The 19454-nt window shown below is 46.5% G+C and overlaps 1 protein-coding gene across 2 annotated transcripts in view; it reads right to left on the reverse strand.

The window, feature by feature from the left end:
- Positions 1 to 19454, reverse strand: part of NFS1 (NFS1 cysteine desulfurase) — a 658188-nt gene that overhangs the window by 230134 nt on the left and 408600 nt on the right. For both annotated transcript variants that reach the window (XM_078652222.1, XM_078652223.1), the window contains exon 7: positions 3267 to 3401. In XM_078652222.1, the coding sequence (XP_078508348.1) occupies positions 3267 to 3401 (135 nt within the window). The remainder of the gene's footprint in view (positions 1 to 3266; positions 3402 to 19454) is intronic.

Genomic DNA, 19454 nt, shown 5'->3' on the forward strand with positions numbered 1-19454 from the left:
GGCTCTGTAGGATGAACCCGCCCATCTCGACCCCAATGTAGCGTGAGTGTTCGGCGCTAGATGTGACTCTTGCAGGAAAGCTATATCTATATTCCATCTAGTGAGGCTGGCAAATACCTGTCTGATTTTCTGAGGGCGTGAGAGACCCCGCACATTCCAAGTTAGAACGTTCAAACCGTTTCTGCCTGTGTTACTAGAACCTGTGTTCCGCAAATGATACAATACCACTCATACCTGTACTCCCCAAGAACACACCCGGAGCCCGACCCCATTCATCAAAGTCATCGTAAGTTACATTCACCACATCTCTCAGTGTATATCCAAATAATGTGTACATTTGTGATACTATCGGTCTTTCCAAACAGTCAAAAACCCCCCCACCCCTCATCCCGCCCACTCCAGCATCCCCAACCTGCCGAAGCCATATCCCTTCAGAGCACATTCCCTTCAACCATGTAAACAACAACTTGGTGCTCATAGCAAAACTCATGTCGGGTATTACCCTCATGGAGGACCGCCAGAGGCACAACTTTACACCCGGTGTACAGGTGCGGGCGATACTAGTAAGAATCGGGATAGTCGCAATGTGTGTGTCCATTAAACCATTGGCCCTCCGACCCTTCCGCATCCCACACTCAGACGCAGGCAGTGGAGCATTCATTTAGGAGATATAGCCGTTCTTAACGATGAACAGACACCCATGGATGGGATGTGACCTAGGAACGCTACAGTAATACACCCCCCCCACATCTCCACTGTCTGGCTACATAGAGTACGATAATCAGCAACTTACAGACGCTATGCATTGTCATTTGTCCATGCCCTGCAATGTGAAATGTGTCTCAACGTTCTAAGGTTTACCACCACCTTCGCTGTTCCATCTATCCAGAGGTGAAAGCGCGGCAACAATGTCTAGCCACGGGTAGCAGTTATTGTTCAGTGCAGGGGTGTAGTCCAGTCCTCGACAACCCCGCCCCCCCCCCCCGCCTGACCGATTCCCAGCGGCAAATGGCAACGCACACATCTCACCTCTGGTGGATTCGTAGTCGGCCGCTTCTCGCAGTTCAGTAGTAGTACACAGCGGCCATCCGATTAGATGCACTCGTCGCCGTAGTTTGATGCATTCCTCACGCCGCATCAATCCGAGTCTCTATTCTGATCGTTTTGGGATGCAGACCTCGCCTCTCGCTGTGCTGTCTTAACAAAGTCAAGGGCCGCTTTGGGTGTCGCCAGTACAACCGCCTGTTCCTTCCACACTACTCGAAGGCGGGCAGGGTATAACATAGAGTATACAATATTCAACTCTCTCAGCTTAGCCTTCACTGTCGCGAATTCTTTACGTGCTTGCTGAACAGCAACCGTGTGGTCGGGGTAGAACTCCAGAGTGTTGCCTTGGTGGGTGATTCTGCCCTTCTCCCTTGCAAGCCGGAGGATCGTGTCCCTATCTCGATAATTGAGGATGCGCGCCACAATTGGCCTGGGTGTAGCACCGGGCGGTGGTTTGGGGCCCAGCGACCTGTGGGCTCTTTCCACAATGAAGATCTGCGACAGGGCCTCCGTCCCAAAGATATCCTTGCACAACCCCTCTACGTAGTGTTCCATACGACCTGTGTTGGTCGATTCCGGTAGGCCTGCGATTCGCACGTTGTTGCGCCTTGAGCGCGCTTCCAAATCTTCCTCCTTCGCTCTTATCACCTGCAGAATCCGTTCCATTCCAGTGCACTTCGTGGTGGACGTTCGTGCCTCATCCTCTACAGCCGATATCCTTGTTTCGGCCTCATCCAGTCGTTCACCATGTTTTTCTTGTCGAGCCGCCATGCCATCCATCCTGCACGTCAAATTGTCCAATTTGCCATTAATATCCTGAAGATTGGATTGAATGGCCAAAAGTATCTTCTCCATGTTAGTGGTTTGCGGCGATTCTGAAGACCCTCCGGGCTCCGCCAAATCGTCTGCAGGTTTCGACGCTCTCCTGTTGTCGAAGGTCAGTTTCTGCTGCTGTTTATCCGGCTTCCCCATGATAGTGGCCGGTGACTGTACTTTCTTCCGCGCGGGTCCAGACGCCCTCGTGACTCTGACCGTTGTCGCCGTGGTTCCCCGACAGTGAGAGCTCGCAGCAGCAAATGGGGTCAGGCTCGCGTCCGTTCTGGTCACCACCAGCTGATTTTGCGCCAGAATGTGACGATTGCGTATGTTATGCGGTCAGTGGTAGCCCAGGAGCAGCCCAACGTTGTCCGGATAGCTTCGGTCGCATTCGTGGGGTGCCCTGCATCGCCCCCAGCCCCACAAACTTCCTGCCAACGCTCAGTGCAGTGGGAATCCACTTCCCAAGATGTGAGTGCGGGCGGGAACAGGACGTCAGTGTGGTGCCATCCCCAGACTCACAAGCCACATGTTAGGGCGCCCTTCAGTTCCCCACCGAGCATCGATGGTCCGGTAGTGCGGAAAGCTCAACAGTAGCCCGCCAGCGTCATTGCGAAGAGCCCGCCATTTCTTCAAGTGGCGCCGCCATATTGTCAGGCACCCGGCCGGAGATAAGCTCTGCTCCGCCGGCGTTTCCAATGACAGCGGCAACTCTGAGCAACTACGCTGAACTGGGCAGTATTCGCTCACCTCCGGCCGTAAATATCGGGCTATGCTGGCATTCAGCTGCGACCTCCGCGCTGTAAACCCAGGTGATGTCGGTTACTGGCGGCCATTTTGTCAGGCAGTCCCGTTCCTCCGCGATTCAATCGGAATATTTCTGCACGGCGGGAGCGGACACCGCAGCGGTCCGGGTCAGTTTTCGCTCCCTACCTTCCCATTCATGTTGGTAGTCGCGTTGCGTGGGATGGTGGGTTTTCAGCGGTAATGGATCACATTGTGTGTGATCGCCCGGCGGAGCTGCATGTCAGGCAGCCATTCCGCTGTGCGCCCCCTAGCGCCTCCCAAATGGTGATACCATAATTGAATTGCGTTCAATCACGGGGCAAATGTTCTCTAGACATGCTGTTCAACAGTGAAATGCAAACTCATCAACAAAAAAAACAATTTTGAGGAGTACAGTACTCGTGAAAATGTACAATTCAGGAGTACTGTACAATTATATTTGTTCTCTTAAGATCCGCTTTTAAATATATTTCACCTATCTGCATGTTTTAGGTTATTGCTTACCCTTTATTCTGTCTTCTGAGCACCACTGATCGTATTTGGTAAGCTACACACTCACAAGTGACAACATGTGTGACAAAAAGACCATTCATCTGAGTAAATAATTGAAAAAATACCTTTCGGTCCGTAGAGTTTATGACCGCTGATGCTCATCAGGTCTATTTTCATTTCATTTACATTGACTGGAATCTTGCCAACTGCCTGTGCAGCATCCGTATGGAAGTAAACTTTATGGGAATTACATATGTGACCTATTTGCAGGAATAAAAAAATAAAAGTTCATAGTAAAAGAGAAATTGATACTGAGAACACCACCATCAAGCTATTAAGCTGAATTAATCACCTTTAACAATTTCAGAACTGTGCCCTGGCCTGTTAGACTATTTCTGTACGATGCACATCACCCGATGCGAAGGCAGTGGCAAAGCAAAATGGAGGAAGGAGGGCACCGAAGGGCGGGGTTGGATGGCGAAGCAAGACAGGGGATGTAAAGGAAGACAGGGGATGTAAAGGAAGACAAGAGTGGTATGGAAGCACGATGGAGGTTGCATGGTCACAATGGATAGAAGCAGCACACAGGTCAGCGCAACATAGAGAGCATGGAGAAGCGACAGAGAGCAACGCGGACTGCAGGACGAGAGAAGTACATGAGAAAGACAGTAAAAATACATGCACTCTAAACACAAGAGAAAAAAGTAATAATTGAAAAACAAGTAGTGGAAGCAGAGATGTAAGGCAATCAAAGTGATGCTGAAGAGGCAATGCTCCTTGGGACGAACACACACAAAACTGACAAGCTGGGACACAAATAATATACAGTGAAATGAGAGTGACAAGGAAAACCAACCCATGGTAACCAATAGACAGGATCCAAGAACTTCTATGTTCTTAGTAAGGCACAAAATGCCTCCCAAACAGAGAGCAGAAGCCGTTTAGTTGCTTCAACTTAGAAATGCCCCGACTCAACAGTGTCTCATCTTAGCGGGCCTTTTGCGCTCCCTCAAAATACATGTGAGCAAGGAAAACCTGTGGCGAGGGCAGGTTCACCAATATTGTGGCGAAGTAGCGTCACCAATACTGGCGTCTCAATCACGTCTATGTTTATGCAGTTAATAATTTATTTTTTCATTGACTAGCATTTCTTTCTAATATTAACGTTTCGAACCACACATGAAAGCAAAGGAGGCTTAAATTAGGTAAAAAAATAGACAAAAAGCATACCAAAGGGAAACAAGTCACTAAACCATACTTAACAAGATTTCAATAGCCAGTGTAACCAAAAAAAGAGAAACAGAACATTCATGTGAACAAAAGCAATCATCAAATCGTAGGAAAAGAATAAACTTACCTTCATGGCGAGTGTGGTAATCCTATTCAAAGACCTCTTATGGTTAAAAACAGTTGGGAGGCCTGACATTTTGTATTGGGACTATAAACTGTTTTCTTAGTAGGGAGACTAACTGTTTGCGAAAAAACACATATCCACTGAAATGGTTTCCTTTTCATTAGTATGTATTTCAACCTAGAAAAAAGTTTTTGCTTCCAGAGTTTAATTATTATGTTTTTCACTTTAACACAGAATGTTTAAGTATTCCATTTTGCTTTTGAAATTGTCCCATAGATTGTGTTGGAAAAAAAAACCACCTTGTGCTTTTCGAACACTCTTTTTTGACTTGATGTCACTCTTCCCTGACCCTCACGTGGACAAGAGTAGGAAGACGTTTTATAAGACATCCACGTGTCGCGCTACATAAAAGTATGTTCACTGAAATACAGTTTATTTGCTGTAAATACATTTATGTAAATATCCCAATCTCGATGCACACTTTTTTGTATACTGAATGGCTGCGCAACTTCGGACACAATATTGTTATTCTGCACCAGTGGTGGCGAGCCAACAAACTGAGAAAGTTGAGCGACAGCCGAGCTAAGGGTCAGACTTGGCTCTAAGAGGCCGTTTGCAAGCCAAGCCATGAAAGCATTTGGTATGCAAATCATGCAGCTAACATCATGTAAAAATATAATAAAGCTTCTTCAAAATAAAAATTAAAAATGTATTTCTTAAACATGCATTCTTAAACATGCAAATGCGTTTCCCCCTTGGGGCATCTGTAAGGAAATACCTCTTTTTGTATTGTCACCCGTAAGATTTTTGAACTAATGCTGCTGGTTTTGCAACTAGGAGTGCACTGAGGCCTGCTAACCAGACTTCAGTACCTGTGCCCTCTCCCTTAAACTAGTATGTCGAATTGGCTCATATCTTATTGGCTAAGCTAACTTGCCTGTAAGTCCCAAGGAAATGGTACTCCAGGCATCTAAGTTAGAGGTTCACATCAGGACATGGAGTACTAGTTGTGCCACCCTGGGTGTGACACAAGTAAAACAATACCTCCCCCTACCCTCCCCAGCCTGCTACTGCAGTCTGGAAGAGCAGTTTTAACACTGCTGGCCTGAGTTTCTCATTTAAAGCAATAGCAAAGCCAGACTTCCCCCTGTGTTTGTTAAAGTCATCCCTATGGCAGGTCTATTGAGCCCTAAGGCAGGGTGCCACATATACCGTGGGTAAAACATGTAATTTTACATGTCCAGATAGTAAAAACACGAACTTTCATTTTTATTGTTAAAAAGCTTGACTCGCCTAACTGGCAAGTGCTGTGCTAACTCTAATGGGGCGACCAAAGTGGGTTATCCAAGGTATCCAACAACTTGTTACATTAAACACAACTTGCCTGCGCCGCGCCAGGTGTCTGAGGCCTGGGGGCGCCTGGTGTGCCTGTGACTGCACCTGAAGGAGTCTTTGGGGCCCGCCTGTACTGATCCCCGTAGTGATCCATCCTGGAGACGGCCCCTCCGCGCCCTGGCTCCCCGTGAGGCCCGGGGGCCCGCCCTACCGACGGCTGCAGAGGAGCTCGCCTTGGGGCCCCCACTGAAGATCTGGGCAGCCTGGCCAGGAGGTGAGGAGGGGGTCGGGGCTTGGGTTGAGGGGCCCTTGGGGTACCCACCTGTGAGCTGCCACCAGGACTGTGTTGCTGTCCGCCCTGGTGCCCCCTGGGTGGCGCTTGACCCCTGCCGGCCCTCGGCCCCCCCCCGCTTCCCCCCCCTGCGTAATTGGGAACTGCCTGGCCCCCTGTCCTGCCTCCTCGTGACTGGATTGCGCCCAGCACCCTGTGCTTTAGTGCCCGGAGCGGCCCCTGGCTTGTTGCCCTAAACCTGAGCCGTGGCAGACTCCACCGAAACCCTTCCCCTCAGCTCCTCCGCCCTCTGTGCCTCTCTCCCTGTACCGGGTGGGACTCCGGGGGATTGACGGTGGTTCGCTGGCGTGGCCTGTCGTACCCAGAGACCTGTCCTCCTGAGCCAACGTAAGACTGGGGAGACGAATGGTGCCTAGACCGTCTACATCCGCGAAGCCTGCCCCCCCTCGGCCTGACCCCCCCCCCCCCCGGAGGTGCCGTGGTCAGGGGGAAAGGTATGCAGCAGTCGGTCCCTTCCGCACAACTCCGCATGGACCAATTCACCAAGACAGACCCTGGCCCTGGTCCCCCTCCTGGGGCGGAGGGGGGAGACTTATCCACCATCCTCCAGGCTATCAGCGCCTCCCAGGCGTCGGTGGAAACTAAGATCGGGGAGGTGCGGGCTGATGTTGCTCTCATCCGGCAGGACCTCAGGAACGCCACGGCACGCATCTCTGAGGCAGAGTCCCATATATCCTCTACGGAGGATGACCTGGCCACCCTCAAGACCCAAGTGGCCCGCCTTCAGACCCTGACGTCTGACCTCCACCGGAGAGCAGAGGACGCGGAAAACCGGGCCCGACGGAACAACCTCCGCTTCGTTGGATTTCCAGAGGGGGTGGGGAAGGGCCCGGTGGCTGACTTCCTAGAATCCTGGTTCCGCTCCTGGATGCCGGCGGAGAAACTTTCCCCCTAGTTTGCCATCGAACGGGCCCACCGCTCCTTAGCGCCAAACAAAGCCCCCCCCCCCCGCCCCCCCCCCGGGGGGGGGGGTCCTGCCCGGCCCTTCATCCTCCGTATCTTTAACTTCCGGGACGCCATCCTGGGGGCTGCTAGAGACTTGGGCCCCCTGAAATACCAGAACTCCACGATCATGGTCTTCGCAGACTAATCAAGAGAATTCCAGGCCCAACGGAAATCCTATGACGAAGTTAAGCAGAAGCTTCGGGCACTGGGCTTGCGATACGGTCTCCTGTTTCCCGCGCGGCTCAAGGTCCTCTTCCAAGACCGATCCTTCTTCTTCGACACCCGGAGGCCGCCTGGACCTGGCTCACGGAGGAGAGGCCCCTGAGACCCAATCGGATGCCCTCCCCCAACCGAGGATCCGACTCCCACTCTGGACATGAGGAGCCCAAGCCGAGTCGGTGCCGAACCGGGTCCCGCCGACGGAGACGCCGTCGCCGGGACGCATCGAACTCGCCTGACGGGGCGGGGCGGCGACCGTCTGCTACTCTTCCCTCGGATCGGGGGGATCCCCTCACAGAGGGTCCCTCCACAGAGACCGTAATGGCTGGGCCTTCACTCCCTGGCACGGACTTGCACAAATCTGACTCAGTCTCGGACCTGATGAGGCAGGAGAGGTAAGTGGAGATTCAAATGACTGGGAATTCCAAGACCAGGACACATACTTCGAGGAGAATAAGCACTTGGTGGACTTCCCCATCATAGTATGGGAAGCCTACAAGGTGGTCCTGCGGAACAAAATACAAATGCTGGTGGCCGCAGCAGATACACTATCCACCCTTGAACACAGGGTCCTAGAACTATAACAGCGCTATTACACTACCGGAGGAGAATGTCCCCTGCCACCGAACCACCACTAAGGAGGAGCATTGTAACATTGTGGAAGATGAGGCCCGCAGTCATTACCTGCCAACCCAGAGGAAACTGTACAATGCGGGAGAGCAAGCTAGGTGTTATTGGCCTGGCTGAGCCATGGGGAGGTAGAGGTGCCCTGGCTGGGGGACCCTGTTTCCCCGACATGGGAGATGCTAACAGACAATAGAGACATAGCCCAGCATCTCGCCAGATACTACCGTGCTCTGGACACACTGTAGATAAGACTACCTGGAATTGGAGCAATTCCTAGAAAAATTGCACCTCCAAACCTTGTCGCAGGGGGTGAGATAGAGTTGCTACAGGGCGATCTGATGCTTCAGGAGCTCACAGAGGCACTTATAGAGAAGCAGAGTGGCAAGACACCAGGGCCTAACTGACTGCCAGTAGAACAGTTCAAGAGCATGGCAGGGCAGGTGGGCCCAAAGTTACTACAACTGTTCGAACAGACACGTGCACAAGGACAACTACCGCCTGACATTTGACATGCAAATATATATATATATATATTACCTACTGGCGAAAGCCAGTAGGTATATACAGTTAGGATTTTTTTCCTATGGGATTTTTGAAAATTCTATGTCGAATAACTTTGGCGTTTGGGGACAGAATTGGCTGAAATTTTCAGGAAAATTGAACATTTTGTTTCTGAGCAGCCCCTGAAAATTTGGGGGGGTTTCGTCAAGGGGGGGGCCGAGAAAAAAGGGGGGTCCCAAAACGTGTTTTTCCCATGCAATTTTCCATAGGGCGGTTGGCCTCACTTTTAGCCTGAACGGCTGAATGGATTTACACCAAACTTGGCAAAATTGTAGGGACTGGTAGCCCGATGTGCCTTTGCTATGTCTCAAGATATAGGCTCCAGTGGTTTTTACGAAAATTAACTTTGAAAAATATATATTGGGCTATATATATGTTGGAGCCCACATGTAGCCCAATGTAGCCCAATGTAGCCCAAAGATGGCAACCAGAGACAAAAAAAACAAATGTAGCCCAAATATCAGCCAGATGTAGCCCAACTATAGCCCAATGACAGAATGTCCCAGAGTGTTCTAAACAACAACTAGAGTGCTAACAGTCCTACTTATTACAAAGGTATGGCACACCTGAAGCCATCTTGATTGGAATAAAGTGGTAACTCTTAAAACATTTAATTTAAAAAGGAACAAAATGAGGGGGTTCATTTTGCCATAGAAAGTATGATTAGCGAATATATGACGAAATCCCGCATACCATCAGTCCGCAAAAAAAATCCCGTATGTACTATTAGGCCGCAAATTAAAATAACGAAAACTTTTAGAACGAATATGCCTTTAGCATACACTAAACAACTAAACTACCCTAAACCCTAAAACACTACCCCCAGCATGACCCTACACTACACAAACAGTACAACACTACCCTAAACCCTAAAACACTACCCCCAGCATGACCCTACACTACACAAACACTACCCTAAACCCTAAAACACTACCCCCAGCATGACCCTACACTACACAAACACTACAACACAACCCTAAACCCTAAAACACTACCCCCAGCATGACCCTACACTACGCAAACACTACAACACAACCCTAAACCCTAAAACACTACCCCCAGCATGACCCTACACTACGCAAACACTACAACACTACCCAAAACCCTAAAACACTACCCCCAGCATGACCCTACACTACGCAAACACTACAACACTACCCAAAACCCTAAAACACTACACCCCAGCATGACCCTACACTACGCAAACACTACAACACTACCCTAAACCCTAAAACACTACCCCCAGCATGACCCTACACTACGCAAACACTACAACACTACCCAAAACCCTAAAACACTACACCCCAGCATGACCCTACACTACGCAAACACTACAACACTACCCTAAACCCTAAAACACTACCCCCAGCATGACCCTACACTACGCAAACACTACAACACTACCCTAAACCCTAAAACACTACCCCCAGCATGACCCTACACTACGCAAACACTACAACACTACAACACTACCCTAAACCCTAAAACACTACCCCCAGCATGACCCTACACTACGCAAACACTACAACACTACCCTAAACCCTAAAACACTACCCCCAGCATGACTCACACTACGCAAACACTACAACACTACCCTAAACCCTAAAACACTACCCCCAGCATGACCCTACACTACGCAAACACTACAACACTACCCTAAACCCTAAAACACTACCCCCAGCATGACCCTACACTACGCAAACACTACAACACTACCCAAAACCCTAAAACACTACCCCCAGCATGACCCTACACTACGCAAACACTACAACACTACCCAAAACCCTAAAACACTACCCCCCAGCATGACCCTACACTACGCAAACACTACAACACTACCCAAAACCCTAAAACACTACCCCCAGCATGACCCTACACTACGCAAACACTACAACACTACCCAAAACCCTAAAACACTACCCCAGCATGACCCTACACTACACAAACACTACAACACTACCCAAAACCCTAAAACACTACACCCCAGCATGACTCTACACTACGCAAACACTACAACACTACCCAAAACCCTAAAACACTACACCCCAGCATGACCCTACACTACGCAAACACTACAACACTACCCAAAACCCTAAAACACTACCCCAGCATGACCCTACACTACGCAAACACTACAACACTACCCAAAACCCTAAAACACTACCCCCAGCATGACCCTACACTACGCAAACACTACAACACTACCCTAAACCCTAAAACACTACACCCCAGCATGACCCTACACTACGCAAACACTACAACACTACCCAAAACCCTAAAACACTACCCCCAGCATGACCCTACACTACGCAAACCCTACAACACTATCCTAAACCCTAAAACACTACGCCCAGCATGACCCTACACTACGCAAACACTACAACACTACCCTAAACCCTAAAACACTAGCCCCAGCATGACCCTACACTACAACACAACCCTAAACCCTAAAACACTACCCCCAGCATGACCCTACACTACGCAAACACTACAACACTACCCTAAACCCTAAAACACTACCCCCAGCATGACCCTACACTACGCAAACACTACAACACAACCCTAAACCCTAAAACACTACCCCCAGCATGACCCTACACTAAACAACCACCACAACTCTACACTACCACAACACTACACTACACTACACTACACAATCACTAACCCACGAAAAAATTAACACAAACCCACTTACCTCTCTCGTCATCGTGGTTTTCACAACGCAAATGCATTTACCATACATGCCTTTAAAACGTAATTCTTTGTAAAGGCATGCGCGATAAATGCACATGCGTTTTGAAAAAATGCGGGATAATGGTATGCGAGGTCAATGACCTTGCGGGATAATGGTATGCGGACTGAAAGTCTGCGGGATAAAAAATGCAGGAAAATGGCTGCAAACCATGATTAGCAGCAGACTTCCCTGGTGAGCACTAGCTTTACTACAGTGATCTAATGAGCAACTAGAGTGCTAACATTCAGAATTTATGGCAAATGTGTGACACATCTGAATGCCTTCTTGATAGAACCAAAGTAAACAAGCATTGAAAATGCAATAGATCTCGCCCTCGTTTAAGTTAAAGCCATTCTGTTTGTAATGAGGTGGTTTTTTAGCTTTGCTTTTATTAGTGTTTTTAAAACTTTCATGTAAATAACATGCATATGTATGCATATATGTATATGTATGCATGCATTTATATTTATATAGATATGCAGACTATATATGTTTATATATGTATTCACTGAAAAAACCATAGGTTATAGACCATATATAGTTAGGAATTTGCATTTACAAAACCTTGAAAATTCACTGAAAAAACCATAGGTTAGAGACCATATATAGTTAGCTGGACATTTTATTGACATAAAACCAATGAAATTCCATATATAGTTAGTTGCACTAACTATATATCGCGCACCCACAATCCACTGCTGATAATGTCACATATTACATCATTCATGACAAGGTCAGTGACATCACTGATGACATCACTGATGACATCTCAAATGACATCACTGATGACATCATCTAGTGTCTGTGTGTTTTTGTAAAGTTTAAATATGTTTTACATATTGAAGAATGAGTGGATGTATGGAAGACTGAGTGTGTGTGTGGCTGGCTGGGAGGTGTGTGACTGTGCATATCAATGTGTACTTGTATCAGTGATTGTATAAGAGTAAGTATGTGTTAGTATATGTGTGAAAAGTATGGTGTTCTGTGTTTAACTGTATAGATGAGGAAATCGAAGTGTGATTGATTCTTCACAGGACTGACTAGGTGTATGAGTGCATATGATAGTGTTGTAATAATGAGTGACTGTATGTATGAGTGATTGTATGGGTGAATGAGTGAATGTGTGTGTAGACGTAGGAATCAGTGAGTGCGTATGTAGTAACTGGTATTGGTGTGTCATGATGTCATCAGTGATGTCATTTGAGATGTCATCAGTGATGTCATTTGAGAAGTCATCAGTGATGTCATCAGTGATGTCACTGAAGTATGGTGTTCTGTGTTTAACTGTATAGATGAGGAAATGGAAGTGTGATTGATTCTTTACAGGACTGACTAGGTGTGTGAGTAACTCCATGGATGAGTGGCAGTGTGTGAGTGTCTGCATAGGTGTATGAGTGCATATGATAGTGTTGTAATAATGAGTGACTGTATGTATGAGTGATTGTATGGGTGAATAAGTGAATGTGTGTGTAGACGTAGGAATCAGTGAGTGCGTATGTAGTAACTGGTATTGGTGTGTCATGATGTCATCAGTGATGTCATTTGAGATGTCATTTGAGATGTCATCAGTGATGTCATCAGTGATGTCATTTGAGATGTCATCAGTGATGTCATCAGTGAAGTCACTGACCATGTCATGAATGATGTAATATGTGACATCATCAGCAGTGGATTGCGGGTGCGCGATATATAGTTAGTGCAACTAACTATATATGGAATTTCATTGGTTTTATGTCAATAAAATGTCCAGCTAACTATATATGGTCTCTAACCTATGGTTTTTTCAGTGAATATATATATATATATATATATATATATATATATATATGCCACAAAGTTGCGCCGGTGAATGAGCCACAGACTCTGCAGGGTGGGTCAGTGCAACGGTACCGGTGCTCCCACGTATTAAATCCAACACAACTCCAAACTTCACTTTCAAGTAAGGAACACTGACACCTTGCTGCAGGTTCAAAACGATGCTTTAATTTCATGTAGAAAGCTTGCACAGGTCCAAAAAAGCCCAACGCGTTTGTGGCATTGAATTTTTCCATGAGCCCGGCTCGCCAAGCATTCTGGAAGATAAAAAACGGAAAATGTTCCAAGAGAAAAATCAAAAAGAATGCTGGTAAGGGACGCAAGATGCAGTTTTTTTCACTTGCTGGCTGAGGGTATGATCGTGCTGGTAGAAGGCAATTATTGTTTAAGACAGGGTTTAAACGAACTTTGCAGTTACTTACAGTCCCCATTTAAAGACATTTGGCAGCACTTGTGTGAAAGAAAACAATAAAGTTTCAACATGCTGCCGCTTTTCATGGAGAAAAAATAAAGGACACACCTGTTTGCAATTGCACTCTGGGAGGAAACCAAACCGCAGTGTTAAATCACGAGGCAAGGTGGAAGCAGAGACTTTACCCGTGATCAAGCCTCTTATGGAGGAGAAACGCGTTGGGCTTTTTTGAACCTGTGCAAGCTTTCTACATGAAATTAAAGCATCGTTTTGAACCTGCAGCAAGGTGTCATTGTTCCTTACTTGAAAGTGAAGTTTGGAGTTGTGTTGGATATATATATATATATATATATATATTATCTCTTCATGCAATAAATGAGGTTTCACCGACTTTTCTGCTGCCGTGTGCTTTCTTTGCTGCAGAGCCATTGAATTAAAACATATACATATATATATATTCACTGAAAAAACCATAGGTTTCACACCAGTTATAGTTAGGAATTGGCATTTAAAAAACCTATTAAATTCACTGAAAAAACCATAGGTTTCACACCAGTTATAGTTAGCTGGGAATTTTACTGACATAAAACCATTGAAATTCCCACGTTATAGTTAGTTGGACTCACTAAAACTTGCGCGTGCAATGCACTGCTGATGACGTCACATATTACATCACTCATGACATGGTCAGTGACATCACTCATGACATCACTGATGACACCATCCAGTGAATGTGTATCTTTCTGAAAAATAAATATGTTTTATATATGTATATGTAAAAGTTGATGGAAGAATAAATGTTTAAATAAGTGTCTAAACTGATGTTTTTTTTAAATAAAAAATTGATTGGTTAACTGGCTTATTAAGTGCATCTTAGTGAATACATATATTAGTGAGTAATGTTTAAATATTTAAATATATGTATTAGTGTTACACTTTGTGTATAAGTGGCTGCATAGGTTGGTGAGTAGCTACATGTATATGTATATGGGTTATTAGATGTTTTTTTAGTATCAGTACGAGTGTCTGTATGGTTTGGTGGGGGTATTACTTAGCACATAGATGCATGAATGACTGACTCTGTTTGTATGTGTTTTGAAGACAGCATATGTGCAGGACTGTATGGGTGGATGAGTGTGTATATGTGTGTGTTAGTGAGTGAATGACTGTCTCACTAGTGTCTTTATCAGTAACTACATATGTTTTAATGTAGTATATGTGAATATTGATGTATATAAGTGAGTATATGTGAGAGTAAGAGATTGTAAGAGTTCCTGTTTAAATAAGTATGTGTTTCTATAAGTGATTATTTAAGAGAGTACGTATGTGTAAGTTTCCTTAGAAGTAAGGTGGTAGTGTGTGTATAGCTGTATATGCAAATAAATGGATGTTCAATAGTTTATATGCATGTGAGGAAAAGATCACAGAATGGGCTACCAACATGCAACCGCTATTCTCGGAAGTAAGACTCTTACACAAAATCCCAGAATCTTGGAGAGGGTCGACGATTGTCCCCTTATTCAAAAAAGGCGACAAAACGGACCCTAACAATTACCGACTAGTAGCCCTCCTCGATAATGAGGCAAAATACTTTGAGGGAACCCTCTTAGAGGAAATTGTGCTATGGGCGGATTCAAATCAGATCATACCATTGAACCAGACCGGTTTCCAGATAAATACTGGAACAGCTACCAATATTCTGGCCATCTCTCTAATGATTGATGCAGCAAAAACAAAAAAACTGCCGCTGCATATGTGCTACATCGATTTCAGCGCAGCGTTCGACAACATCGAGAGAGGCAGACTTTGGGGGAAACTGGCACAATGGGGAATACCACAGGCGATTCTAAGCATGCTGAAGCTTCTACACTCTGATAACTGGGTGCAGGTGAAGCTAGGAGGCGGCACACACCTGTCATCTAAAGTTCGTACCACCAAAGGCCTCAAGCAAGGGTGCGTGCTTGCCCCAATACTGTTCAATCTGTTTATGGCGGATCTATCAGGCTCACTCAATACATGCAACTCCCATTCCCCGAGGTTGGGGAAAAAACCCTGAGCAACCTGCTGTATGCGGATGACGTTGTGCTACTTAGCCATACCTACATCGGCCTCCAGAAGCTTATGACCCAAATGCACAGCTACGCCATGGAAAACAAACTTAAAATAAATTTGAGCAAGACAAGCACCATGTCGATTAACACCAAGAAGAAGCCTCAGAAGTCATGGGCACTAGGCGGTCGAAAAATAGAGTCGGCACTTGTCTACAAATACCTGGGAGTCCTCTTTGAAAGAGATGGCACTTTTGCACAGCAAAAGCAGGAAGCAAAAAGGAGAGGGGCGCGCATTGCCGTCACACTAAAAAACATAGCCAATCAACTGATGGGGCCAATTCTAACCCCTTATCTGAGAGTTATCGAGGCTGCACAACGCTGCTGTCTCGGCTATCTGACATGGGAGTAACGGGACATGCCCTGGCATGGATGGAGTCCTTCCTGGCTGACAGGCATTTTCAGATGCACTGCCCCCCCTTTAAGTCTTCTCTTAGGAAGGCGAGCCATGGTGTTCCTCAGGGCTCTAGTTTGAGCCCTACTCTATTTAATATCTACATGGAACCCCTGGCTCGCATAGTGGAGACTTACGGGGTGGGCATAGTCAGCTACGCTGATGACACCCAGCTGATGTTCAAGCTTACACCGGACCACAGAGAGGATGCCATTAATTTTTCCAACTGTCTCTCCTCTGTGGCAGCCTGGATGAATAAGAACTGCCTTCGCCTCAATGGCGATAAAACCGAGCTTCTGGTGGTAGGAAAATCTTCTTCCGCATGGTCCCATGTGTGGTGGCCTGCGGAATTAGGTAGCCTGCCCTGTCCAGCGGTCTCGGTGCACAACTTGGGCATAACACTCGACTCAAATCTCTCATACCTTCCTCAGGTCAGCAAAGTCTCTGCCAGATGCTTCAGCGTATTGAGGGTTCTCCGAAAGGTATTAGACCTCCTCCCAATGGACTCCAGGAAGACCATTGTCCATGCCCTAGAAACCCCCCATCTGGACTATGGGAACGCCTTGTTACTGGGATTGAGCAAAAAGAGACTCCACCAACTCCAGTGTGTCCAGAATGCTGCTGCACGACTTGTGCTCAAGCTTCCTCGCAGAGCCTCAGGGAAATCTGCCCTGTCCAAACTTCACTGGCTCCCCATCAAGGAGCGAATCAAATTTAAAGCATTATGCTTTGCCCATCGCATCGCTCATGGCACAGGGCCTGATTATTTAAAAAGCCTCCTCACAATACACCGCCCCTCCAGAAATCTTAGATCTTCTGGGACTATGCTGTTTAAAATTCCTAAAGTCACCAGAGCCAGGATGGGTGGCTGCTCGTTTGGATATCTGGCTTCTAAGTGCTGGAACGAACTCCCACTCGAGATCCGTATGGAGCCCTCTGAAACTAGGTTTCGGGGAAAACTGAAAACTCTTTCATTTCCACGCACTTAACTGTTCGCCCCTCAGATGGCTCTCCAGCTCTCCTTTCTCTAGCGTCTATGCAGTTTTCAGCGCGGGGACACTCTGTTCTTGAGTAACCAGGCGCTTTACAAATGGCTTTAAATTAAATAAATTAAACTAAGCTACTCCCCTCTATTTGTTATGGCAGTGAGGTGCTTCGTGGGAGAGACTCCAAGATCCTGGACACAATCCAGACAAAAGCCTATAGAATAATGTTTTCCCTTCCGCCCTACACATCGCCTGCCCAACTTAGGCTGGAATTTGGATTACAAAAGCAAGTTCTTGCCAGACAGGGAGTGTATATCATCTGCTGCCACAAACTTCGCTCGGCCACCACCAACACTCTAAACTCGCTGCTATGGCAATATATTCAAAACAGGGACACATCTCAGGCAAGATCCTACCTGAAGGCAGCTCTGGGGGCTACCAACCTAACTGCGATTTGGGACATGCAACTTGGGCACAACCCATTCAAAAAACTAGTCTGGAAAACTGTTAAAACTCTATCCTTGCTAGAGGACAAGGCCACATTCGCCAAAGGAAACCATGCCTGGATGTCATTAAACTCATATAAATCGCTGACACCACAACCTTACTTCAGCCAGGGTTATCCTAAGACAACAAAACTGAAGTTCTTGAAATACAGACTAGGGGTTCTGCCCAGCAGAGAGTATCTTCCACCATGGCACAGGAGTAATGGCCACGAGGTTTGTCCGTTTTGCAACACAGATAAGGTCGATATACTTCATCTGACCTGTCTTTGCGAAGAGCTACGGCCAGCCCGCCAACAGCTCTTAAAGGTCCAGCTTAAGCAGCTAGGGACTTGCACGAGAAGGCACGCGGTTCTCGCCTGCCTGAACCCTTCGAACACGAAACTGAATTGCAGATACGTTAAGTTCCTTGCAATGATCGAGCAAAAACTGTCCAAACAAAAACTCTCGATCATTGACACAGGCAACATTTAGGCGGCCTACAGGACTCAAGGGAACACGCAGCCCCGCCTTAAAGACAACTGCTCCTGGTCAATCAGACTGGGTTTTTTAGCGCATGCTTTTTAATGACGACAATAATGTATAAATTATTATGTTATTTTAAAGTCCTTTTCTACTGTTTGTACTATGCTTTGCACTGGTTTTAACTAACTATGCATAATAAACTTACTTACTTACTCACTGGGCAGGAAGGGCAATCTCCTCACTCTACAAGGTTATTACAAATAATACTCAGGACAACCGAAGGGGCCTATGACAAAAGTGGGAACAGGACCTGGGAGAGATGGAAGATGTGGACTGAGAGGCCACCCTCATGCATCCCCGGGAGGTTGCAATATGACTGGGCTTCCGCCTGATTTAATTGAATATCCTACACAGGGTCCACTTAGATAGGGTTAAGCTCCACAAAATGGGTAACATCCAGAAGGCTTGTCCTATCACACTCTGTGGGGCTGCGAAGAGATCCAGAGGTATTGGGAACTCAGTGCAGTATGTGAAGAGGAGAGAACACATAATCCCCATTTCTTACTTCTGATGGTCCATGGGGACATTAATCTACGATGGAGAAAGCTGATCTTCTAAACACTTCGGTGGATAGTGGCGAAGAGTTATATTGCATATAACGGGGGGTCACCCACTATACCTAAAAAGACCCAGTGGCTTACGGGGATGGACACATGTATGGGGTGGAGAAAGTTGTATATGCACCATGGGGTTATCCTAAGAAATTTGACCAGGTGTGGAGTACGGGGAGAGAAATGTATGGACTATCATTCACTGGCCAGCAAGAACCCATGGAATTAGACGGATATGGAGCCCTAACGGCAAACTGTCTCCTACCGGCAGGGGCAGCGGGACTGGTTGGGAGAACTCGGAACTGACCTACTTGGATATGATAAACTCACTGGCCTCCTATTAGACAGGCCCAAAACCCGGACCAATCACCTTGGCTAGGTTTCTCCTAAGTGTATCCATAATGTACGATCTTAAGATGAGCCTGAATGTGTCATGTTGTAAGCTCAACACATACATAGAAAAATGTTAATAAAATATATGTATTTTTAAAGGGATAAAGGAAACTGATTACAAAACTTGGACGCAATGAAAGCAATAGAACGGCCACTAGATCGAGATTTACAGATTTTTGTAATGGTAAGATGAAACAGATACTCAGTGTGGAATACTTCAAAGAAGCCTGTCAGCAGAGTTCTGCACTAATTGAAGCCTATCAACAAGATACTGATGGAGATCAAAATATAAAAAAAACTGCATTGTTTCATAGGAGAGGGTGTGACTTAATGGATGGAATGGACAACTTTGAAATAGGGGAACTAGGTACGAGTCTGTGAGAGGCTCAAGCATCCTGTGATTATGGGCAAATCATTTAATCTCCCTGTGCCTAAAAAATACATGTGTCCGTCTGTAATGCAACTGGTGCTCATGTAAAGCACAATTATACCTTTGGGT

Source organism: Lissotriton helveticus, chromosome 7, assembly GCF_964261635.1.
Source record: "Lissotriton helveticus chromosome 7, aLisHel1.1, whole genome shotgun sequence".
Lineage (NCBI taxonomy): Eukaryota > Metazoa > Chordata > Amphibia > Caudata > Salamandridae > Lissotriton > Lissotriton helveticus.